This window comes from Oncorhynchus clarkii, chromosome 21 (assembly GCF_045791955.1).
Source record: "Oncorhynchus clarkii lewisi isolate Uvic-CL-2024 chromosome 21, UVic_Ocla_1.0, whole genome shotgun sequence".
Classification (NCBI taxonomy): Eukaryota; Metazoa; Chordata; class Actinopteri; order Salmoniformes; family Salmonidae; genus Oncorhynchus; species Oncorhynchus clarkii.
The window spans coordinates 4,065,320-4,090,266 of NC_092167.1; the positions used below are offsets into that span (position 1 = coordinate 4,065,320).

The 24,947-nt window shown below is 50.2% G+C and overlaps 1 protein-coding gene across 5 annotated transcripts in view; it reads left to right on the top strand.

The window, feature by feature from the left end:
* Window positions 1-24,947, top strand: part of LOC139379645 (periphilin-1-like) — a 48,507-nt gene that overhangs the window by 14,207 nt on the left and 9,353 nt on the right. For 4 of the 5 annotated variants that reach the window (XM_071122457.1, XM_071122458.1, XM_071122460.1 and 1 more), the window contains exons 6-9: window positions 3,465-3,599; window positions 11,117-11,250; window positions 14,586-14,647; window positions 21,343-21,474. In XM_071122457.1, the coding sequence (XP_070978558.1) occupies window positions 3,465-3,599; window positions 11,117-11,250; window positions 14,586-14,647; window positions 21,343-21,474 (463 nt within the window). Of the gene's footprint in view, window positions 1-3,461; window positions 3,600-11,116; window positions 11,251-14,585; window positions 14,648-21,342; window positions 21,475-24,947 lie in introns of all 5 variants that reach the window. The other variant, XM_071122456.1, reaches the window with a different exon arrangement.

Genomic DNA, 24,947 nt, shown 5'->3' on the forward strand with positions numbered 1-24,947 from the left:
CGCCTTACTTAATCAACACAGCAACAATATATATATATATATAGAATACAGTAACCACAGGTTTGGGTGTGAGGGCAACCACCTTACTTAATCAACACAGCAACAATATATATATATATATATATATATAATACAGTAACCACAGGTTTGGGTGTGAGGGCAACCGCCTTACTTAATCAACACAGCAACAATATATATATATATATAGAATACAGTAACCACAGGTTTGGGTGTGAGGGCAACCACCTTACTTAATCAACACAGCAACAATATATATATATATATATATAGAATACAGTAACCACAGGTTTGGGTGTGAGGGCAACCACCTTACTTAATCAACACAGCAACAATATATATATATATATAGAATACAGTAACCACAGGTTTGGGTGTGAGGGCAACCACCTTACTTAATCAACACAGCAACAATATATATATATATATATATATATAGAATACAGTAACCACAGGTTTGGGTGTGAGGGCAACCACCTTACTTAATCAACACAGCAACAATATATATATATATATATAGAATACAGTAACCACAGGCTTGGGTGTGAGGGCAACCGCCTTACTTAATCAACACAGCAGCAATATATATATATATATAATACAGTAACCACAGGCTTGGGTGTGAGGACAACCACCTTACTTAATCAACACAGCAACAATATATATATAGAATACAGTAACCACAGGTTTGGGTGTGAGGTCAACCACCTTACTTAATCAACACAGCAACAATATATATATATATAATACAGTAACCACAGGCTTGGGTGTGAGGACAACCACCTTACTTAATCAACACAGCAACAATATATATATAGAATACAGTAACCACAGGTTTGGGTGTGAGGACAACCGCCTTACTTAATCAACACAGCAACAATATATATATATATATAATACAGTAACCACAGGTTTGGGTGTGAGGGCAACCACCTTACTTAATCAACACAGCAGCAATATAAATATATGGAATACAGTAACCACAGGTTTGGGTGTGAGAGCAACCACCTTACTTAATCAACACAGCAGCAATATAAATATATATAATACAGTAACCACAGGTTTGGGTGTGAGGGCAACCACCTTACTTAATCAACACAGCAGCAATATAAATATATATAATACAGTAACCACAGGTTTGGGTGTGAGGGCAACCACCTTACTTAATCAACACAGCAGCAATATAAATATATATAATACAGTAACCACAGGTTTGGGTGTGAGGGCAACCACCTTACTTAATCAACACAGCAGCAATATAAATATATATAATACAGTAACCACAGGTTTGGGTGTGAGGGCAACCACCTTACTTAATCAACACAGCAGCAATATAAATATATATAATACAGTAACCACAGGTTTGGGTGTGAGAGCAACCACCTTACTTAATCAACACAGCAGCAATATAAATATATATAATACAGTAACCACAGGTTTGGGTGTGAGGACAACCGCCTTACTTAATCAACACAGCAACAATATATATATAGAATACAGTAACCACAGGTTTGGGTGTGAGGACAACCACCTTACTTAATCAACACAGCAGCTATATATATATATATATATATAATACAGTAACCACAGGTTTGGGTGTGAGGACAACCACCTTACTTAATCAACACAGCAGCAATATATATATATATATATATAGAATACAGTAACCACAGGTTTGGGTGTGAGGACAACCACCTTACTTAATCAACACAGCAGCTATATAACAAAATATGTTCTGCTTGAACAACCGTCTCTAATTCAACACCTAGGCTTTTCATTTCACCCCGTGGGTCAGTTAGAGCCCAGTGTTAAACAGCCAGGGGTCACAGTTCCAGTTCAGAAGAGAGAGGGGAAAGTAGCAGGCTAATATTTAGGGGTAATATCGGCAGTAAAGACGTGGCCATTTCCTTTGAGCACAGATGGGGTCAGACGAGGTCAGGTACCCTTCAAACAACACCCTGGCTGCGTTCCAAACGGTACCCATTCCCCTGTGTAGTGCACCCCTTTTAACCAGAGCCCACAGTGCAGTATGTAGGGGATAAGGGGCCATTTGGGATGCATCCCTTGGGTCATTAAAGTTTTGTGAGGTTGGTCACTCCAAGCTGCTGGTTGGTTGGTTGGAGGACGGGGGGAGATGAGGTTCAGGCTGGGGTCGCTGAGACCAGGTGCCTTTCATTTGTTTATACCCCCTCCTGCCCCTTGGCCTGCCTGGCTGCCTGGCTGGGTCATTCTACTGCCTGTCGTATAGGAGGCACATCATCAGCGAGGGCAACAAACCAGAGAGGATCAACAGTCCCAACAGGAGACGAGAGAGAGGGCTGGAGGGTAAACTAATGTTCCTGGTTTTACTGCTGCTAACACAGATGTGTGTTTAGGAAGATAAAACTACTAGGGCTTAGCCTTTGCACAGAGAGCAACGGAAGAGTTTTAACAGAGTCATTAAAACCTCTTAGAAATACCATTTAGCCTGAAGATATTTAGATAAATATGTAGTTGGTTAGGTTTCTGTCCCAATTAATTTTGGAAGAAGCATTGATTCATGATGTGATGTTCTTGTGGACTTTCAGTCCTAATCTGTAGCAGAACTTTTCCCTCATTTTACAATGTCAGACATGAGAGGAAATGTGCAGATTCTTCATGTTTGGTGCTCAGATTGTGACCAGGGTGGTATGTCCTCTCTACGGTACCTCATCTGTACACCATCTACCTCGACCCGGTGCTCCCCTGTCTAGGAGCCTGTCTCACCGGTCTCCGACCTTCACCCCTGCGACCACGGGGTCACCCCTCTCCCTCCTGTCCGTGTCTGTCCTGGCAGCACGACAGGCTCCAGTGCTGATCCACCGTGGCCAGGGGAGGAGTTATCTAAATAAACCCTTCAACATCTTGACAGGAGTGTCTCGTGTCCAGGGACGGCCCTTCTTAACCCAGATGTAGCAGAAGGTGGAGATCAACAGAGGAGGTTAATGGTTTCTCTGAGTGGAGTCGGACTCCTGGATACTTGGTGCTCAGTGACCGCCGTCAAATGACAGTTGGAGCTGTCTTGTTGAGCAGTCTTGTTGAGATGTCTTGTTGAGCAGTCTTGTTGAGCTGTTTTGCTGAGCAGTTTTGCTGAGCTGTCTTGTTGAGATGTCTTGCTGAGCAGTCCCTCTAATGTCAGGCCTAATCGCTCTGACACAGTTCAGGCGGAAAGCTTTGACGAACAGCAGATGAAGGCTAGTGACCAAGACTCCAAGACATTCCCCTCCTACCTTTTTATATACCAGTATGCAAAGTGATGGTGACCTTTGGTTAAGATATAGTCCACTGCTTCCACTGATTTACTGTTTTTTAACCTCTTAGTTTACCTTAGTCCTTTAAAGGCCAAGTACCTCCAGTATTAAAGCTGATGTGTTCAGTCTGCTGATGAGCTGTGGTCCTTGATGTGTGATTGTCTTTCCACCCAGAAGCAGTGGCCGTGCAGCACCCCCTCTCCCCAGCGTCAGGGCTCAGGGGATGTACCCTGCACCCCGCTCCCTGTCTGCTGTGGTCCCAGAGGGGGGTGATGACACCCTGATGCAGGCCATCCTAAACCTGGACAGAGGGTATGTATCTGTCTGGTACTACTACTATCCATTACTAACTAGTCAGAGGGTATGTATATGTCTGGTACTACTATCCATTACTAACTAGACAGAGGGTATGTATCTGTCTGGTACTACTATCCATTACTAACTAGACAGAGGGTATGTATCTGTCTGGTACTACTATCCATTACTAACTAGTCAGAGGGTATATATCTGTCTGGTACTACTATCCATTACTAACTAGACAGAGGGTATGTATCTGTCTGGTACTACTACCACTATCCATTACTAACTAGACAGAGGGTATGTATCTGTCTGGTACTACTATCCATTACTAACTAGACAGAGGGTATGTATCTGTCTGGTACTACTACTATCCATTACTAACTAGTCAGAGGGTATATATCTGTCTGGTACTACTATCCATTACTAACTAGACAGAGGGTATGTATCTGTCTGGTACTTCTACCACTATCCATTACTAACTAGACAGAGGGTATGTATCTGTCTGGTACTACTATCCATTACTAACTAGACAGAGGGTATGTATCTGTCTGGTACTACTACTACTATCCATTACTAACTAGACAGAGGGTATGTATCTGTCTGGTACTACTACTACTATCCATTACTAACTAGACAGAGGGTATGTATCTGTCTGGTACTACTACCACTATCCATTACTAACTAGACAGAGGGTATGTATCTGTCTGGTACTACTATCCATTACTAACTAGACAGAGGGTATGTATCTGTCTGGTACTTCTACCACTATCCATTACTAACTAGACAGAGGGTATGTATCTGTCTGGTACTACTATCCATTACTAACTAGACAGAGGGTATGTATCTGTCTGGTACTACTACTACTATCCATTACTAACTAGACAGAGGGTATATATCTGTCTGGTACTACTACTACTACTATCCATTACTAACTAGTCAGAGGGTATATATCTGTCTGGTACTACTATCCATTACTAACTAGACAGAGGGTATGTATCTGTCTGGTACTACTACTACTATCCATTACTAACTAGACAGAGGGTATGTATCTGTCTGGTACTACTACCACTATCCATTACTAACTAGACAGAGGGTATGTATCTGTCTGGTACTACTATCCATTACTAACTAGACAGAGGGTATGTATCTGTCTGGTACTACTACCACTATCCATTACTAACTAGACAGAGGGTATGTATCTGTCTGGTACTACTATCCATTACTAACTAGTCAGAGGGTATATATCTGTCTGGTACTACTACCACTATCCATTACTAACTAGTCAGAGGGTATATATCTGTCTGGTACTACTATCCATTACTAACTAGACAGAGGGTATGTATCTGTCTGGTACTACTACTATCCATTACTAACTAGTCAGAGGGTATATATCTGTCTGGTACTACTATCCATTACTAACTAGACAGAGGGTATGTATTTGTCTGGTACTACTACCACTATCCATTACTAACTAGACAGAGGGTATGTATCTGTCTGGTGCTACTATCCATTACTAACTAGTCAGAGGGTATATATCTGTCTGGTACTACTATCCATTACTAACTAGACAGAGGGTATGTATTTGTCTGGTACTACTACCACTATCCATTACTAACTAGACAGAGGGTATGTATCTGTCTGGTGCTACTATCCATTACTAACTAGTCAGAGGGTATGTATCTGTCTGGTGCTACTATCCATTACTAACTAGTCCGAGGGTATGTATATGTCTGGTACTACTATCCGTTACTAACTAGACAAGAGGGTATGTATATGTCTGGTACTACTACTACTACTATCCATTACTAACTAGTCAGAGGGTATATATCTGTCTGGTTTGAAGCCTGAAATGTGGCAAAAGGTCGCAAAGTTCAAGGGGGCCGAATACTTTCGCAAGGCACTGTATGTATAGGGAGACAGGGATACTGGAGTGATGGAGGTAGATATGTATAGGGGGGAGGAGACAGGGATACTGGAGTGATGGAGGTAGATATGTATAGGGAGACAGGGATACTGGAGTGATGGAGGTAGATATGGTAGATATGTGTAGGGCCCTGTGAGTGTGTAGGGCCCTGTGAGTGTGTAGGGCCCTGTGAGTGTGTAGGGCCCGGTGAGTGTCGGGCCCTGGGAGTGTGTCGGTGTGTCTGTGTGTAGGGCCCTGGGAGTGTGTCTGTGTGTAGGGCCCTGGGAGTGTGTCTGTGTGTAGGGCCCTGGGAGTGTGTCTGTGTGTAGGGCCCTGGGAGTGTGTCTGTGTGTAGGGCCCTGGGAGTGTGTCTGTGTGTAGGGCCCTGGGAGTGTGTCGGTGTGTCAGTTTGAGTAGGGCCCTGGGAGAGTGTAGGGCCCTGGGAGAGTGTTGGTGTTTCAGTGTGTGTAGGGCCCTGGGTGTGTGTAGGGCCCTGGGTGTGTGTAGGGCCCTGGGTGTTTGTAGGGCACTGTGTGTATAGAGACAAAAATAAGAATACAATACAAGGGTCAACTCAGTCTGTGTAGACATTTAGTTTTTTATTTATTTTTATTTTACCTTTATTTAACCAGGTAGGCAAGTTGAGAACAAGTTCTCATTTACAATTGCGACCTGGGCAAGATAAAGCAAAGCAGTTCGACAGATACAACAACACAGAGTTACACATGGAGTAAAACAAACATACAGTCAATAATAAAGTATAAACAAGTCTATATACAATGTGAGCAAATGAGGTGAGAAGGGAGGTAAAGGCAAAAAAAGGCCTTGGTGGCAAGGTAAATACAATATAGCAAGTAAAACACTGGAATGGTAGTTTTGCAATGGAAGAATGTGCAAAGTAGAAATAAAAATAATGGGGTGCAAAGGAGCAAAATAAATAAATAAATTAAATACAGTTGGGAAAGAGGTAGTTGATAGGGCTAAATTATAGGTGGGCTATGTACAGGTGCAGTAATCTGTGAGCTGCTCTGACAGTTGGTGCTTAAAGCTAGTGAGGGAGATAAGTGTTTCCAGTTTCAGAGATTTTTGTAGTTCGTTCCAGTCATTGGCAGCAGAGAACTGGAAAGAGAGACGGCCAAAGAAAGAATTGGTTTTGGGGGTGACTAGAGAGATATACCTGCTGGAGCGTGTGCTACAGGTGGGAGATGCTATGGTGACCAGCGAGCTGAGATAAGGGGGGACTTTACCTAGCAGGGTCTTGTAGATGACATGGAGCCAGTGGGTTTGGCGACGAGTATGAAGCGAGGGCCAGCCAACGAGAGCGTACAGGTCGCAATGGTGGGTAGTATATGGGGCTTTGGTGACAAAACGGATTGCACTGTGATAGACTGCATCCAGTTTGTTGAGTAGGGTATTGGAGGCTATTTTGTAAATTACATCGCCAAAGTCGAGGATTGGTAGGATGGTCAGTTTTACAAGGGTATGTTTGGCAGCATGAGTGAAGGATGCTTTGTTGCGAAATAGGAAGCCAATTCTAGATTTAACTTTGGATTGGAGATGTTTGATATGGGTCTGGAAGGAGAGTTTACAGTCTAACCAGACACCTAAGTATTTGTAGTTGTCCACGTATTCTAAGTCAGAGCCGTCCAGAGTAGTGATGTTGGACAGGCGGGTAGGTGCAGGTAGTGATTGGTTGAAGAGCATGCATTTAGTTTTACTTGTATTTAAGAGCAATTGGAGGCCACGGAAGGAGAGTTGTATGGCATTGAAGCTTGCCTGGAGGGTTGTTAACACAGTGTCCAAAGAAGGGCCGGAAGTATACAGAATGGTGTCGTCTGCGTAGAGGTGGATCAGAGACTCACCAGCAGCAAGAGCGACCTCATTGATGTATACAGAGAAGAGAGTCGGTCCAAGAATTGAACCCTGTGGCACCCTCATAGAGACTGCCAGAGGTCCGGACAACAGACCCTCAGATTTGACACACTGAACTCTATCAGAGAAGTAGTTGGTGAACCAGGCGAGGCAATCATTTGAGAAACCAAGGCTGTTGAGTCTGCCGATGAGGATGTGGTGATTGACAGAGTCGAAAGCCTTGGCCAGATCAATGAATACGGCTGCACAGTAATGTTTCTTATCGATGGCGGTTAAGATATCGTTTAGGACCTTGAGCGTGGCTGAGGTGCACCCATGACCAGCTCTGAAACCAGATTGCATAGCAGAGAAGGTATGGTGAGATTCAAAATGGTCGGTAATCTGTTTGTTGACTTGGCTTTCGAAGACCTTAGAAAGGCATGGTAGGATAGATATAGGTCTGTAGCAGTTTGGGTCAAGAGTGTCCCCCCCTTTGAAGAGGGGGATGACCGCAGCTGCTTTCCAATCTTTGGGAATCTCAGACGACACGAAAGAGAGGTTGAACAGGCTAGTAATAGGGGTGGCAACAATTTCGGCAGATAATTTTAGAAAGAAAGGGTCCAGATTGTCTAGCCCGGCTGATTTGTAGGGGTCCAGATTTTGCAGCTCTTTCAGAACATCAGCTGAATGGATTTGGGAGAAGGAGAAATGGGGAAGGCTTGGGCGAGTTGCTGTTGGGGGTGCAGTGCTGTTGACAGGGGTAGGAGTAGCCAGGTGGAAAGCATGGCCAGCAGTAGAAAAATGCTTATTGAAATTTTCAATTATGGTGGATTTATCAGTGGTGACAGTGTTTCCTATCTTCAGTGCAGTGGGCAGCTGGGAGGAGGTGTTCTTATTCTCCATGGACTTTACAGTGTCCCAGAACTTTTTTGAGTTAGTGTTGCAAGAAGCAAATTTCTGCTTGAAAAAGCTAGCCTTGGCTTTTCTAACTGCCTGTGTATAATGGTTTCTAGCTTCCCTGAACAGCTGCATATCACGGGGGCTGTTCGATGCTAATGCAGAACGCCATAGGACGTTTTTGTGTTGATTAAGGGCAGTCAGGTCTGGGGAGAACCAAGGGCTATATCTGTTCCTGGTTCTACATTTCTTGAATGGGGCATGTTTATTTAAGATGGTTAGGAAGGCATTTTAAAAAAATATCCAGGCATCCTCTACTGACGGGATGAGGTCAATATCCTTCCAGGATACCCCGGCCAGGTCGATTAGAAAGGCCTGCTCGCTGAAGTGTTTCAGGGAGCGTTTTACAGTGATGAGAGGAGGTCGTTTGACCGCTGACCCATTACGGATGCAGGCAATGAGGCAGTGATCGCTGAGATCTTGGTTGAAGACAGCAGAGGTGTATTTAGAGGGGAAGTTGGTTAGGATGATATCTATGAGGGTGCCCGTGTTTAAGGCTTTGGGGAGGTACCTGGTAGGTTCATTGATAATTTGTGTGAGATTGAGGGCATCAAGTTTAGATTGTAGGATGGCTTGGGTGTTAAGCATGTTCCAGTTTAGGTCGCCTAGCAGCACGAGCTCTGAAGATAGATGGGGGGCAATCAGTTCACATATGGTGTCCAGAGCACAGCTGGGGGCAGAGGGTGGTCTATAGCAGGCGGCAACGGTGAGAGACTTGTTTTTAGAGAGGTGGATTTTTAAAAGTAGAAGTTCAAATTGTTTGGGTACAGACCTGGATAGTAGGACAGAACTCTGCAGGCTATCTTTGCAGTAGATTGCAACACCGCCCCCTTTGGCAGTTCTATCTTGTCTGAAAATGTTGTAGTTTGGAATTAAAATGTCTGAATTTTTGGTGGTCTTCCTAAGCCAGGATTCAGACACAGCTAGAACATCCGGGTTGGCAGAGTGTGCTAAAGCAGTGAATAGAACAAACTTAGGGAGGAGGCTTCTAATGTTAACATGCATGAAACCAAGGCTATTACGGTTACAGAAGTCGTCAAAAGAGAGCGCCTGGGGAATAGGAGTGGAGCTAGGCACTGCAGGGCCTGGATTCACCTCTACATCGCCAGAGGAACATAGGAGGAGTAGAATAAGGGTGCGACTAAAAGCAATAAGAATTGGTCGTCTAGAACGTCTGGAACAGAGAGTAAAAGGAGGTTTCTGGGGGCGATAAAATAGCATCAAGGTATAATGTACAGACAAAGGTAAGGTAGGATGTGAATACAGTGGAGGTAAACCTAGGTATTGAGTGATGAAGAGAGAGATATTGTCTCTAGAAACATCATTGAAACCAGGAGATGTCATTGCATGTGTGGGTGGTGGAACTAATAGGTTGGATAAGGTATAGTGAGCAGGACTAGAGGCTCTACAGTGAAATAAGCCAATAAACACTAACCAGAACAGCAATGGACAAGACATATTGACATTAAGGAGAGGCATGCTTAGTCGAGTGATCAAAAGGGTCCAGTGAGTGGAGAGGTTGGTTTAGGGTCACGGCGATTTAGACAGCTAGCCAAGCCAACCGGTAGCAAGCTAGCATAGGATGGAGTCTGTTGTTAGCCACCTCTTGCGTTCGGTCAGTAGATTAGTGGGGTTCCGTGTGGTGTAGGGGATTAATCCAAATCACACAACAACAACAAAAATAAGAACAATAGATATAGTTATAGAGGCCCGAGAAGAAAACATAATAATTAAAATAAATAAATTGTCCGATTGTCTATTCAGATAGCAGCCGGAAAGACAGCTAACGGTTAGCGGGCCGCAGATGGGCGTTCAGGTAACGTCGCGACAGAGGAGCCAGCCGGATCTCCTTCAGGTAGATAACGTCGGCAGTCCGGTTGTGAAGGCCCGGTGGGGCTCCGCGTAGGCAGTGAAACGGGTCCGGATAGGTGACTGCAGCCCAGGAGTGAATGATGGAACTCAGGAGTGATTGACGGAGCTGGCTAGCACCGGAACAATCGATGTTTGCTCCGGAATCGACGAAAGCCGACTGTCACACGGATAGCAGCTAGCTAGCTGTGAGATCCAGGTATGAATGTCCAGAGAGCAGTTGAAATCCAGGGACATGGAGAGAAAAATTGGTCCGGTATGTTCCGTTCCGAGCCGCGCTGCGCCGTACAAAACTGGCGATAGATTTTCGATAGATTTTCGAGCTAAAGGACAGCCGATGACCACAAACCGTGGTTAGCTTCTGATTAGCTTCTGGGCTAGCTCCTGGCTAGCTTCTGGCTAGTTTCTGGCCAGCCTCCTGGAGTTTCTGGCTAGCTTCCTGAAGGATTGCAGATCTGAGGTAAATAATACTTTTTTATAAATATAAATTGGTGAGGCTGGTTGCAGGAGAGTGTTTAGAAGATGAGTTGATGGAAAATAAAAATAAAATGTATGTGAAAAAAGTTGTAAATATATATATATACAGGACACGACAAGACGAGGACAAAAGACGTCTGAACTGCTATGCGATCTTGGATAACCTTCAAATACAGGTGTGCCAAGCTTGTAGTGTCATACCCAAGAAGACTCGAGACTGTGTTAGTTAGCTATGTATCGGTCATGGCATGGGGATAGAAGCTGTTCTGGAGCCTGTTGGTGTCAGACTTGATACATCGGTTCCACTCAGACTCTAGATATGTGAAGATGCTGATCTCTCTCTCTCTGTGTATCTTCTGTCTTGTCTTCTGTTATTTGACCCTTTACCATCTTTAGTTGAATGTACCGATTATATGTCACTCTAAGAGCATCGACAGGTGACTAAAATCCCCCTTGTCTCTCACACCCACAGAAGGAAAGGCCCCTTGCCTCCCCTGAGAGCAGACGTCCCCCCCTCCCCCCACAGCCGGTCCGGCTCCACTGTCAGTAGCAAGAGCTACTCTCCTGACAGAGCCAAGGGTCTCCCCCACCCCGCCCAGCAGAAAAGTAAGTACCTCCCCCACCACTCACTCCCCACCAATCATGTTCCTCTTGGGTTGCATTTAGTTCAGCAGCTTATGAAGAGCTGGGATTCCATCTGAACTTGTCCAATAGACAGATGATAGCCCTGTGAATTGACATTTTGACCCCACTACATTATTGGAACCAGGGGGGAATCCTCAGCCTCTGTAGTTTAATCTTGTCGTCCCCATCTGATGATGTCATGGCGTGCTTTTAGGTGTGGACTATCCTGAAGCGCTCTCTGGTACCCCTGTGGCTGAGCAGCCCTGGGGTGGGTGTCTGTTCCCCAAACATGCCCGTGGACAAGTACCCATGGGTCAGTGGTGCCCTGTGCTGTGTTACAGGCCCAGCTTTAGGAGTCCACTACTCCATAGTAGCATGCAGTGTGGAGCATGGACAACTAACTCTCTTTACACTCCATACGGTGCTACCTGATTCACAATCTAGGGTCCAACTGGGACGGCTCGGTTTCACATCCACATTAGTCTCTGGAACCGAGCTGGAAAGGACATTCTGGAGCCAGCAGCGTCCAGTTTGGGTCGCCCCTATAGTGTGAATCAGTCATAGGTGTGATTGTCTCTTCCGCTGAAAGAAAGCTCAGCATGTTGATTCTGCTCCTCCTCATCCGTGTATTGGTTCTAACAGCCATAATGATGGTCTATAGTAGCTCATTAGTCGACATGAGCCGTTCCCAGCCGGCTGGCGGCCTGTGTGATTATAGTCTCAGTGACGTCCATGTTCTCTTCTCCATGGTCTCAGGGTGTGAGGAGTTTTGTCAGAGCGGGATGTCTGGTAAGTACAGGGAACAGAGGAAACTAGGATGGCTTCTAGAGACTATAGTGTGTGTTTTAGTCTAGAGAATGAACCGTTTCTGTAGCTAATATCATGAACAGAAATGTGTCTGCCGAATCAATGCTGGATTACAGTTGTTTCATCATAAGACTTCTGTCCTGTGTTTTTAATGACACACTATCGATCTAACCAAGGACGAAGTATGGAGAAATGGCTCTTTAGCTCCGTGGTCAAACACCAACTCCCAAAAGGTTGAACCTCAACGTTGAATTGAGATATAGAATGAGGTTTAACAGTGAACCAACGTTCCCATCCTACGTCCAGCTCCGCCCATAAAAAAGAGATCTAGGTTTGACGTTTTCTGTGAAGGTCTTTGTCCTGCTGGGTCTTTTTCAGCTGAGGTAACCTGAGGGAGAGGTTTCTGTGAAGGTCTTTATACTGCTGGGTCTGTTTCAGCTGAGGTAACCTGAGGGAGAGGTTTCTGTGAAGGTCTTTATACTGCTGGGTCTGTTTCAGCTGAGGTAACCTGAGGGAGAGGTTTCTGTGAAGGTCTTTATACTGCTGGGTCTGTTTCAGCTGAGGTAACCTGCGGGAGAGGTTTCTGTGGAGGTCTTTATACTGCTGGGTCTGTTTCAGCTGAGGTAACCTGAGGGAGAGGTTTCTGTGAAGGTCTTTATACTGCTGGGTCTGTTTCAGCTGAGGTAACCTGAGGGAGAGGTTTCTGTGAAGGTCTTTATACTGCTGGGTCTGTTTCAGCTGAGGTAACCTGAGAGAGTTTTCCGTGAGGGTCTTTATACTGCTGGGTCTGTTTCAGCTGAGGTAACCTGAGGGAGAGGTTTCTGTGAAGGTCTTTATACTGCTGGGTCTGTTTCAGCTGAGGTAACCTGCAGGAGAGGTTTCTGTGAAGGTCTTTATACTGCTGGGTCTGTTTCAGCTGAGGTAACCTGCGGGAGAGGTTTCTGTGAGGGTCTTTATACTGCTGGGTCTGTTTCAGCTGAGGTAACCTGAGAGAGAGTTTTCCGTGAAGGTCTTTATACTGCTGGGTCTGTTTCGGCTGAGGTAACCTGAGAGAGAGCGTGGCTAATTGGTCGGCTGGCCTGCCGTCTTCACGCTCTCTCTGCCACTTTGTTATGGATCATAAAAACGCTGTCAGCTTGTGTGTGTAGAGACATGGAGGAAGGAGTAGGGTGTCGACTCTCTCTAATGGATATAACTGCTGTGTGGGTCGACATGTTAGTGTGGGAGATGGATGTTACTGCCCACCATGTTGGCTCTGTCAACCCTTTTCCAGGGGCAAGACCAAGCTAATATCCTCCACCCACAGGTTCTCTCTCTCTGGTCTTTCTCAATCCCACTTTCACATTCAGTTATGGAGTGTTTTTGATAACATGGAAATGAATTCTGTTCAACCCACAAAGTCGGCCAAGGGATTTGACACAGTCACACATCTCTCCACTAGAGATGTCATTCAGAACGTATCGTCCATCAGAGTTGAGTTCAGCAGTCTATCTGAATAATGGTATGTGGTGCAGGGAGAAGGGGCCCTCTTAATTAAATATGGAACCAGCACCTCATTTGAATTTCTCCTGGGAGTGTCTGAGCATGGTGTTTGAAGAACACAGACATGGACCTAATGGGTAATTGACCATGGCACCCGCGGTGGTGCCCACTGGGCATCGATGCTGCTTGGGCATCAAGCCTCTGGCAACACAGGTCAGAGAGAGCGAGAGACGGAAAGAGGAGAGTGCCAACTGACGAATGAGAGCATGCAATTCAGTCTGACTAGCCTGCAGGGTGTCTCCTAATGCAGGCTTATTATGCAACCATCCACAGGATCTGATCAGTGCAGAGGGGATAGGAGGGGACAAGCCTGGCTGGAGAGGACTACAGAGGTTTAAACACATCCCAAATAATAACAGGAGCTGGACAAAGATCCAATGCAATGGTGGATGGAGACTGTCTGGCGGTGTGTCGGATGGAGACTGTCTGGCGGTGTGTCGGGTGGAGACTGTCTGGCGGTGTGTCGGGTGGAGACTGTCTGGCGCTGTGTCGGGTGGAGACTGTCTGGCGCTGTGTCGGGTGGAGACTGTCTGGCGCTGTGTCGGGTGGAGACTGTCTGGCGCTGTGTCGGGTGGAGACTGTCTGGCGCTGTGTCGGGTGGAGACTGTCTGGCGCTGTGTCGGGTGGAGACTGTCTGGCGCTGTGTCGGGTGGAGACTGTCTGGCGCTGTGTCGGGTGGAGACTGTCTGGCGCTGTGTCGGGTGGAGACTGTCTGGCGCTGTGTCGGGTGGAGACTGTCTGGCGCTGTGTCGGGTGGAGACTGTCTGGCGGTGTGGTGTATCCCCCCCCCCCCTCCACAGGAACCTACCTGGCGGTGTCAGAACATGTCAGACACCTTTATTTCCCCCAATAAGATCACACTATACACTGAGTGGTCTTTTTCATTGTACTGGCTCGAGGTGTTGTTCTGAATGAATCCCTCCTCCTTCATCCCTCAGACTCTGTGTTCTTTCTCTCTCCCTCTCCAGACAAAGACAGGCCCCCTGGTCATTCTCAGGACGGGTCACCTCAGAGCATAGCGTCCACTAAGGTGAGTCCTGCTGACGAAGTGTTTTACACATTAAAAACAGGGGGGAGGGGGCTGGACAAAAAGGAAGAGTCACCACTATAGTTAGCTGTTCATGCTTTAATTCATGTCAGTGTGTGATTTATTTAAGCAATAAGGCCCAAGGGGGTGTGGTATATGGCCAATATACCGCGGCTAAGGGCTGTTCATACGCACGACGCAACGCGGAGGTGCCTTATTGCTATTTAAAAACTGTGAGGAGAGAGAGACTGGCTGGCTGGCTGGCTGACTGGCTTGCTGCCTGGTGCTCCACCTTACTGAATACACAGAGCTGCCTGATGCTCCACCGTACTGAATACACACAGCTGCCTGATGCTCCACTGTACTGAATACACACAGCTGCCTGATGCTCCATCGTACTGAATACACAGAGCTGCCTGATGCTCCACAGTACTGAATACACAGAGCTGCCTGATGCTCCACTGTACTGAATACACAGAGCTGCCTGATGCTCCACAGTACTGAATACACAGAGCTGCCTGGTGCTCCACTGTACTGAATACACACAGCTGCCTGATGCTCCACCGTACTGAATACGCACAGCTGCCTGATGCTCCACCGTACTGAATACGCACAGCTGCCTGATGCTCCACCGTATTGAACACACACAGCTGCCTGATGCTCCACGTTACTGAATACACAGAGCTGCCTGATGCTCCACCGTACTGAATACACACAGCTGCCTGATGCTCCACCGTACTGAATACACAGAGCTGCCTGATGCTCCACCGTACTGAATACACAGAGCTGCCTGATGCTCCACCGTACTGAATACACACAGCTGCCTGATGCTCCACTGTACTGAATACGCACAGCTGCCTGGCACGCTAGTGACGCTACATTATCTCTGTTTCATCATATCATCTCTAACAAACAAACCTCTTTACAAAGTATTCTGGAACATCTTAGAAGTGTTAAAGTGCTGTGAATCATCTGATGCCAGTTGTGTTGGTAAATATTTTCTGTATACTCTGGGTAGAATCATCCTTTTGATTTGGGCTGACATTTAGACAACCGTTTGAACCTAGCCAGACACTTTCTGAAACTTTATCCTCCGAGAGATCGGAAGGCGCACCGGTACCTCCCTTGGAGATCGTGTGTGTGTGTGTGTGTGTGTGCGTGCACCAATAAACCCTCTGTGATGGAAGTATTTTTTTTTAGTGAGAGCCCCGCCGCGACCTCCTCCACCCCTCCAACCCTCTGTTTGATCTGGTCACGACAGGCAGGCGGGCGGTGTGTTCCCCTCCTCCACTCTCTCCCTGGTTTAGAACCCAGAACCTTAGCCAAGATCAAAGAGCTCTGCCATGAGTCAACTCATTTTATTGGGAGAGCGTGTAGGTTCAACAAACACTCTTGCTTTTGGGAGTTATCCTTAGGAGAACACAGACGCACACAGGCACCATGTCTCCCTGGGTACCTGCTCAGGCTTACACAGATCTGGGATGTTTAGGGTGTGTTCATGATGTGTTCTTAAAAGGCTAGACATTGAAGTGGGACTGGGAGAGAAAGAGAGCCTGACTGTGCTTATACAGGCAGACCAATTCTGATATTTTTCCCACTAATTGGTGTTTTGGCCAATCACATCAGATATTTTTTAGAGCCCCACTCTCTCTCTTCCTGGTTACCCCCTCCCCTACACGTTTGGCTCTGTGATTGCCCCCCTCCCCCTACACGTTTGGCTCTGTGATTGCCCCCCTCCCCCTACACGCTTGGCTCTGTGATGCCCCCCTCCCCCTACACGCTTGGCTCTGTGATGCCCCCCCCCTCCCCCTACACACTTGGCTCTGTGATGCCCCCCCCCCCCCTCCCCCTACACGCTTGGCTCTGTGATGCCCTCCCCCTACACGCTTGGCTCTGTGATGCCCTCCCCCTACACGCTTGGCTCTGTGATGCCCCCCCCCCTCCCCCTACACGCTTGGCTCTGTGATGCCCCCCCCCCCCTCCCCCTACACGCTTGCTTCTGTGATGCCCCCCTCCCCCTACACGCTTGGCCCTGTGATGCCCCCCCCTCCCTCTACACGCTTGGCTCTGTGATGCCCCCCCCCCTCCCCCTACACGCTTGGCTCTGTGATCCCCCCCTCCCCCTACACGCTTGGCTCTGTGATGCCCCCGCCCCCCCCCTCCCCCTACACGCTTGGCTCTGTGATGCCCCCGCCCCCCCCCTCCCCCTACACGCTTGGCTCTGTGATGCCCCCCCCCCTCCCCCTACACGCTTGGCTCTGTGATCCCCCCCTCCCCCTACACGCTTGGCTCTGTGATGCCCCCGCCCGCCCCCTCCCCCTACACGCTTGGCTCTGTGATGCCCCCGCCCCCTCCCCCTACACGCTTGGCTCTGTGATGCCCCCGCCCCCTCCCCCTACACGCTTGGCTCTGTGATGCCCCCGCCCCCTCCCCCTACACGCTTGGCTCTGTGATGCCCCCGCCCCCTCCCCCTACACGCTTGGCTCTGTGATGCCCCCTCCCCCTACACGCTTGGCTCTGTGATGCCCCCTCCCCCTCCCCCTACACGCTTGGCTCTGTGATGCCCCCGCCCCCTCCCCCTACACGCTTGGCTCTGTGATGCCCCCTCCCCCTACACGCTTGGCTCTGTGATGCCCCCGCCCCCTCCCCCTACACGCTTGGCTCTGTGATGCCCCCTCCCCCTACACGCTTGGCTCTGTGATGCCCCCTCCCCCTACACGCTTGGCTCTGTGATGCCCCCTCCCCCTACACGCTTGGCTCTGTGATGCCCCCGCCCCCTCCCCCTACACGCTTGGCTCTGTGATGCCCCCTCCCCCTACACGCTTGGCTCTGTGATGCCCCCTCCCCCTCCCCCTACACGCTTGGCTCTGTGATGCCCCCGCCCCCTCCCCCTACACGCTTGCCTCTGTGATGCCCCCGCCCCCTCCCCCTACACGCTTGGCTCTGTGATGCCCCCGCCCCCTCCCCCTACACGCTTGGCTCTGTGATGCCCCCTCCCCCTACACGCTTGCCTCTGTGATGCCCCCCCCCTCCCCCTACACGCTTGGCTCTGTGATGCCCCTGCCCCCTCCCCCTACACGCTTGGCTCTGTGATGCCCCCCCCTCCCCCTACACGCTTGGCTCTGTGATGCCCCCCCCTCCCCCTACACGCTTGGCTCTGTGATGCCCCCCCCCTCCCCCTACACGCTTGGCTCTGTGATGCCCCCCCCTCCCCCTACACGCTTGGCTCTGTGATGCCCCCCCCCCTCCCCCTACACGCTTGGCTCTGTGATGCCCCCCCCTCCCCCTACACGCTTGGCTCTGTGATGCCCCCCCCCTCCCCCTACACGCTTGGCTCTGTGATGCCCCCGCCCCCTCCCCCTACACGCTTGCCTCTGTGATGCCCCCGCCCCCTCCCCCTACACGCTTGCCTCTGTGATGCCCCCCCCCCTCCCCCTACACGCTTGGCTCTGTGATGCCCCCCCCCCTCCCCCTACACGCTTGGCTCTGTGATGCCCCCGCCCCCTCCCCCTACACGCTTGCCTCTGTGATGCCCCCGCCCCCTCCCCCTACACGCTTGCCTCTGTGATGCCCCCGCCCCCTCCCCCTACACGCTTGCCTCTGTGATGCCCCCGCCCCCTCCCCCTACACGCTTGGCTCTGTGATGCCCCCCCTCCCCCCTCCCCCTACACACTTGGCTCTGTGATGCCCCCTCCCCCCTCCCCCTACACGCTTGGCTCTGTGATGCCCCCCCCCTCCCCCTACACGCTTGGCTCTGTGATGCCCCCCCCCCCTCCCCCTACACGCTTGGCTCTGTGATGCCCCCCCCCCCCTCCCCCTACACGCTTGGCTCTGTGATGCCCCCCCCCTCCCCCTACACGCTTGGCTCTGTGATGCCCCCCCCCTCCCCCTACACGCTTGCCTCTGTGATGCCCCCGCCCCCTCCCCCTACACGCTTGCCTCTGTGATGCCCCCGCCCCCTCCCCCTACACGCTTGGCTCTGTGATGCCCCCCCTCCCCCCCTCCCCCTACACACTTGGCTCTGTGATGCCCCCTCCCCCCTCCCCCTACACGCTTGGCTCTGTGATGCCCCCCCCTCCCCCTACACGCTTGGCTCTGTGATGCCCCCCCCTCCCCCTACACGCTTGGCTCTGTGATGCCCCCCCTCCCCCCTCCCCCTACACACTTGGCTCTGTGATGCCCCCTCCCCCCTCCCCCTACACGCTTGGCTCTGTGATGCCCCCCCCCTCCCCCTACACGCTTGGCTCTGTGATGCCCCCCCTCCCCCCTCCCCCTACACACTTGGCTCTGTGATGCCCCCCCCCCTCCCCCTACACGCTTGGCTCTGTGATGCCCCCCCCTCCCCCTACACGCTTGGCTCTGTGATGCCCCCCCCCTCCCCCTACACGCTTGGCTCTGTGATGCCCCCGCCCCCTCCCCCTACACGCTTGGCTCTGTGATGCCCCCCCCCTCCCCCTACACGCTTGGCTCTGTGATGCCCGTTTTCATATATTTGTCTTGTTTTTGAATGACTTAGGGTCACTAATGCGACTTGACTCTCTAACTTGCTTCCTCTCTCCAGAATGTTTAATCAAGCATAGCCAGCTCTCTGCATCCCCAGTCCCCTAGCTAGCCCCTTAAAGGACAATACGAAATGAGGACTGAGCGATGCAGAGGGAGAGGGGTAGAGAGAGCGAGAGACGGAGAGGGGTAGAGAGAGAGATGGAGAGAACCAGAGGGAGAGGGGTAGAGAGACAGAGGGGTAGAGTGATTGAGAGGGGGAGAGAGACTGAGAGGGGGAGAGAGACTGAGAGGGGGAGAGAGACAGAGGGGGAGAGAGACTGAGAGGGGGAGAGAGACTGAGAGGGGGAGAGAGACAGAGGGGGAGAGAGACAGAGGGGGAGAGAGACAGAGGGGGAGAGAGACAGAGGGGGAGAGAGACAGAGGGAGAGGGGTAGAGAGAGAGTGAGAGAGGGAGAGGGGTAGAGAGAGAGTGAGAGAGGGAGAGGGGTAGAGAGAGAGAGAGAGAGGGAGAGGGGTAGAGAGAGAGTGAGAGAGGGAGAGGGGTAGAGAGAGAGTGAGAGAGGGAGAGGGGTAGAGAGAGAGTGAGAGAGGGAGAGGGGTAGAGAGTGAGAGACGGAGAGGGGTAGAGAGAGTGAGAGACGTAGAGAGAGTGAGAGACGGAGAGGGGTAGAGAGAGAGGGGTAGAGAGAGAGGGAGACGGAGAGGGGTAGAGAGAGTGAGAGACGGAGAGGGGTAGAGAGAGAGAGGGGTAGAGAGAGAGGGGTAGAGAGAGAGAGGGGTAGAGAGAGAGAGAGGCGGAGAGGGGTAGAGAGAGGGGTAGGGAGAGAGACAGAGGGGGAGAGAGACAGAGGGGGAGAGAGACAGAGGGGGAGAGAGACAGAGAGAGGGAGAGGGGTAGAGAGAGAGTGAGAGAGGGAGAGGGGTAGAGAGAGAGTGAGAGAGGGAGAGGGGTAGAGAGAGAGTGAGAGAGGGAGAGGGGTAGAGAGAGAGTGAGAGGGAGAGGGGTAGAGAGAGAGTGAGAGAGGGAGAGGGGTAGAGAGAGAGTGAGAGAGGGAGAGGGGTAGAGAGAGAGTGAGAGAGGGAGAGGGGTAGAGAGAGAGGGAGAGGGGTAGAGAGTGAGAGACGGAGAGGGGTAGAGAGAGTGAGAGACGTAGAGAGAGTGAGAGACGGAGAGGGGTAGAGAGAGAGAGGGGTAGAGAGAGAGGGAGACGGAGAGGGGTAGAGAGAGTGAGAGACGGAGAGGGGTAGAGAGAGTGAGAGACGTAGAGAGAGTGAGAGACGGAGAGGGGTAGAGAGAGAGAGGGGTAGAGAGAGAGGGAGACGGAGAGGGGTAGAGAGAGTGAGAGACGGAGAGGGGTAGAGAGAGTGAGAGACGGAGAGGGGTAGAGAGAGAGAGGGGTAGAGAGAGAGAGGGGTAGAGAGAGAGAGGGGTAGAGAGAGAGAGAGGCGTAGAGAGAGAGAGAGGCGTAGAGAGAGAGAGAGAGGCGGAGAGGGGTAGAGAGAGGGGTAGGGAGAGGGGTAGAGAGAGGGGTAGAGAGAGGGGTAGAGAGAGGGGTAGAGAGAGAGGGAGACGGAGAGGAGTAGAGAGAGAGATCCAGCAGTATAGAAGCAATGATCTAAGTTGGCCTCGTTTTCTCCTGGTTTCTCCCTGTCTTAGTCTCTGACACATGGGGGGCCAGCGCTGGGGGGCCAGACTGTTATACCCAGTGGGGGGAGGGATAATGCTGTTGGCTGGCTGATTTCTCTCTACTAAAGAGGGTTAATTGGAGCTCTGCTGTGTGATTTGATCACTGTACTTAATGCAATGTTAACATCTCATTTTGTTTTGGGGTTTATTTGAACTTTTCCCATGATGCACATATGCAGAGTCTAGCTGAGCCCTAAAAGTAGGGAACGCTCCACTTCGATGCTGACCAGAGCACTGTGTGTGTTTGGACTCTCTGGACATGACCACACTGTTTGAGGGGATCACCCATATCGATTCACTGGCATTGATAGCGGAGTGGACAATGTAGAAGGACTTTATGCTTACAAAAGTTACATTTTTTTTGTCTTAAATTGATCACTTAAAATAGACACTTGAATAATAATGAAATAAATGAATATAAAAGCTTGGGATGAATCGGTTTTCAGAAATCCTTCTTCCAGCCAGCGGAGCGACCCAGGACACCATCTCTCTCTGTCTCTCTCCCCAGGAGGAGGCTCATGTCCTAGAGTGGGACCGTGAGGAGGGCTTGCCCCCCATCGATGAGACCCCCAAGACCCAGGATGACTTCCAGGAGCGCCGAGCGCAGGCCATCGGAGCCAAGGCCCGGGAAATAGAGCAGGTACCCAACACAGCCATGTCTGTGGCGTGGTGAGCCCACATACACACTTCAGCCCAACACAGCCATGTCTCTGGCGTGGTGAGCCCACATACACACTTCAGGTGTTTTATCATATGTATAATGACACAGAGACGTCACATTAAACAGTCAGGCCATGTGGTCTGGAAAAGTGGAATTCGGGCCTGGAGTTTTTCCTTATCCTGTCATCTGAAGCAGGAGAAACTCCTGGGCCGAGTCATGGTTTCTTATCAGTGTATTACTGCAAACAGCCAGATGCCCATACATACCAGGTTTATATACCACCCCCACCTGGCCTAGTTCTACCCAGGTTAATATACCACCCCCACCTGGCCTAGTTCTACCCAGGTTAATATACCACCCCCACCCAGCCTAGTTCTACCCAGGTTAATATACCACCCCCACCCAGCCTAGTTCTACCCAGGTTAATATACCACCACCACCCAGTCTAGTACTACCCAGGTTTATATACCACCCCCACCCAGCCTAGTTCTACCCAGGTTAATATACCACCACCACCCAGTCTAGTGCTACCCAGGTTAACATCCCTCCACCACCCAGCCTAGTGCTACCCAGGTTAACATAGCACCACCACCCAGCCTAGTGCTACCCAGGTTAACATCCCTCCACCACCCAGCCTAGTGCTACCCAGGTTAACATCCCTCCACCACCCAGCCTAGTTCTACCCAGGTTAACATACCACCACCACCCAGCCTAGTGCTACCCAGGTTAACATACCACCACCACCCAGCCTAGTTCTACCCAGGTTAACATCCCTCCACCACCCAGCCTAGTGCTACCCAGGTTAACATCCCTCCACCACCCAGCCTAGTGCTACCCAGGTTAACATACCACCACCACCCAGCCTAGTTCTACCCAGGTTAACATACCACCACCACCCAGCCTAGTGCTACCCAGGTTAACATCCCTCCACCACCCAGCCTAGTGCTACCCAGGTTAACATACCACTACCACCCAGCCTAGTGCTACCCAGGTTAACATACCACCACCACCCAGCCTAGTTCTACCCAGGTTAACATACCACCACCACCCAGCCTAGTGCTACCCAGGTTAACATACCACCACCACCCAGCCTAGTTCTACCCAGGTTAACATACCACCACCACCCAGCCTAGTTCTACCCAGGTTAACATACCACCACCACCCAGCCTAGTTCTACCCAGGTTAACATCCCTCCACCACCCAGCCTAGTGCTACCCAGGTTAACATACCACCACCACCCAGCCTAGTTCTACCCAGGTTAACATCCCTCCACCACCCAGCCTAGTGCTACCCAGGTTAACATCCCTCCACCACCCAGCCTAGTGCTACCCAGGTTAACATACCTCCACCACCCAGCCTAGTGCTACCCAGGTTAACATACCACCACCACCCAGTCTAGTGCTACCCAGGTTAACATACCACCACCACCCAGTCTAGTGCTACCCAGGTTAACATACCACCACCACCCAGTCTAGTGCTACCCAGGTTAACATACCACCACCACCCAGTCTAGTGCTACCCAGGTTAACATCCCTCCACCACCCAGCCTAGTGCTACCCAGGTTAACATACCTCCACCACCCAGCCTAGTGCTACCCAGGTTAACATACCACCACCACCCAGTCTAGTGCTACCCAGGTTAACATACCACCACCACCCAGTCTAGTGCTACCCAGGTTAACATACCACCACCACCCAGTCTAGTGCTACCCAGGTTAACATACCACCACCACCCAGTCTAGTGCTACCCAGGTTAACATACCACCACCACCCAGTCTAGTGCTACCCAGGTTAACATACCACCACCACCCAGTCTAGAAGGGATAGAAAGCACCTGAGGCGTATGTTTTTATTTTATTTATTTATTTATTTATTTAACCAGACAAGTCAGTTAAGAACAAATTATTATTTACAATGACGGTCTAGTAACAGTTACTGGCCGTTGTTCACCTTGTCAACTTTGGGATTCAATCTAGCAATCTTTCGGTTAGTGGCCCAATACTCTCCCCACTAGGCTACCTGCCGCCCCATGTGTGTGTATGTGTTGTCCTATGCTCCCAGTGAGCTAATTAAGGGCATCTGTGCTATTCTACTGAGTTCATTAAATCTGAGTGTCCTCCTGGGGTAGAGACCTAACACACACAGAGCCCTTCTGTAGAGCTGCACCTCAGAGCATGACCCTTACAACAGCCATTTGATGTCCTCTTCCCTCAGAGGAAAAAAAGCATGTTTGAGGGGCCATAGTAAGGATCCTGTCGTTAAACATAGCTCTCCTCTAGGTCTAGTCGGGGAACACATCTGGTCAGCTCTCCTCTAGGTCTAGTCGGAGAACACATCTGGTCAGCTCTCCTCTAGGTCTAGTCAGAACACATCTGGTCAGCTCTCCTCTAGGTCTAGTCAGAACACATCTGGTCAGCTCTCCTCTAGGTCTAGTAGGGGGACACATCTGGTCAGCTCTCCTCTAGGTCTAGTCAGAACACATCTGGTCAGCTCTCCTCTAGGTCTAGTCAGGGAACACATCTGGTCAGCTCTCCTCTAGGTCTAGTCGGGGAACACATCTGGTCAGCTCTCCTCTAGGTCTAGTCGGGGAACACATCTGGTCAGCTCTCCTTTAGGTCTAGTCGGGGAACACATCTGGTCAGCTCTCCTCTAGGTCTAGTAGGGGGACACATCTGGTCAGCTCTCCTCTAGGTCTAGTAGGGGGACACATCTGGTCAGCTCTCCTCTAGGTCTAGTCAGAACACATCTGGTCAGCTCTCCTCTAGGTCTAGTCAGGGAACACATCTGGTCAGCTCTCCTCTAGGTCTAGTCAGAGAACACATCTGGTCAGCTCTCCTCTAGGTCTAGTCGGTGAACACATCTGGTCAGCTCTCCTCTAGGTCTAGTCAGGGAACACATCTGGTCAGCTCTCCTCTAGGTCTAGTCAGAACACATCTGGTCAGCTCTCCTCTAGGTCTAGTCAGAACACATCTGGTCAGCTCTCCTCTAGGTCTAGTCAGGGAACACATCTGGTCAGCTCTCCTCTAGGTCTAGTCGGTGAACACATCTGGTCAGCTCTCCTCTAGGTCTAGTCAGGGAACACATCTGGTCAGCTCTCCTCTAGGTCTTGTCTGAACACATCTGGTCAGCTCTCCTCTAGGTCTAGTCAGAACACATCTGGTCAGCTCTCCTCTAGGTCTAGTCAGAACACATCTGGTCAGCTCTCCTCTAGGTCTAGTCAGGGAACACATCTGGTCAGCTCTCCTCTAGGTCTAGTCAGAGAACACATCTGGTCAGCTCTCCTCTAGGTCTAGTCGGTGAACACATCTGGTCAGCTCTCCTCTAGGTCTAGTCGGGGAACACATCTGGTCAGCTCTCCTCTAGGTCTAGTCAGAACACATCTGGTCAGCTCTCCTCTAGGTCTAGTCAGGGAACACATCTGGTCAGCTCTCCTCTAGGTCTAGTCGGTGAACA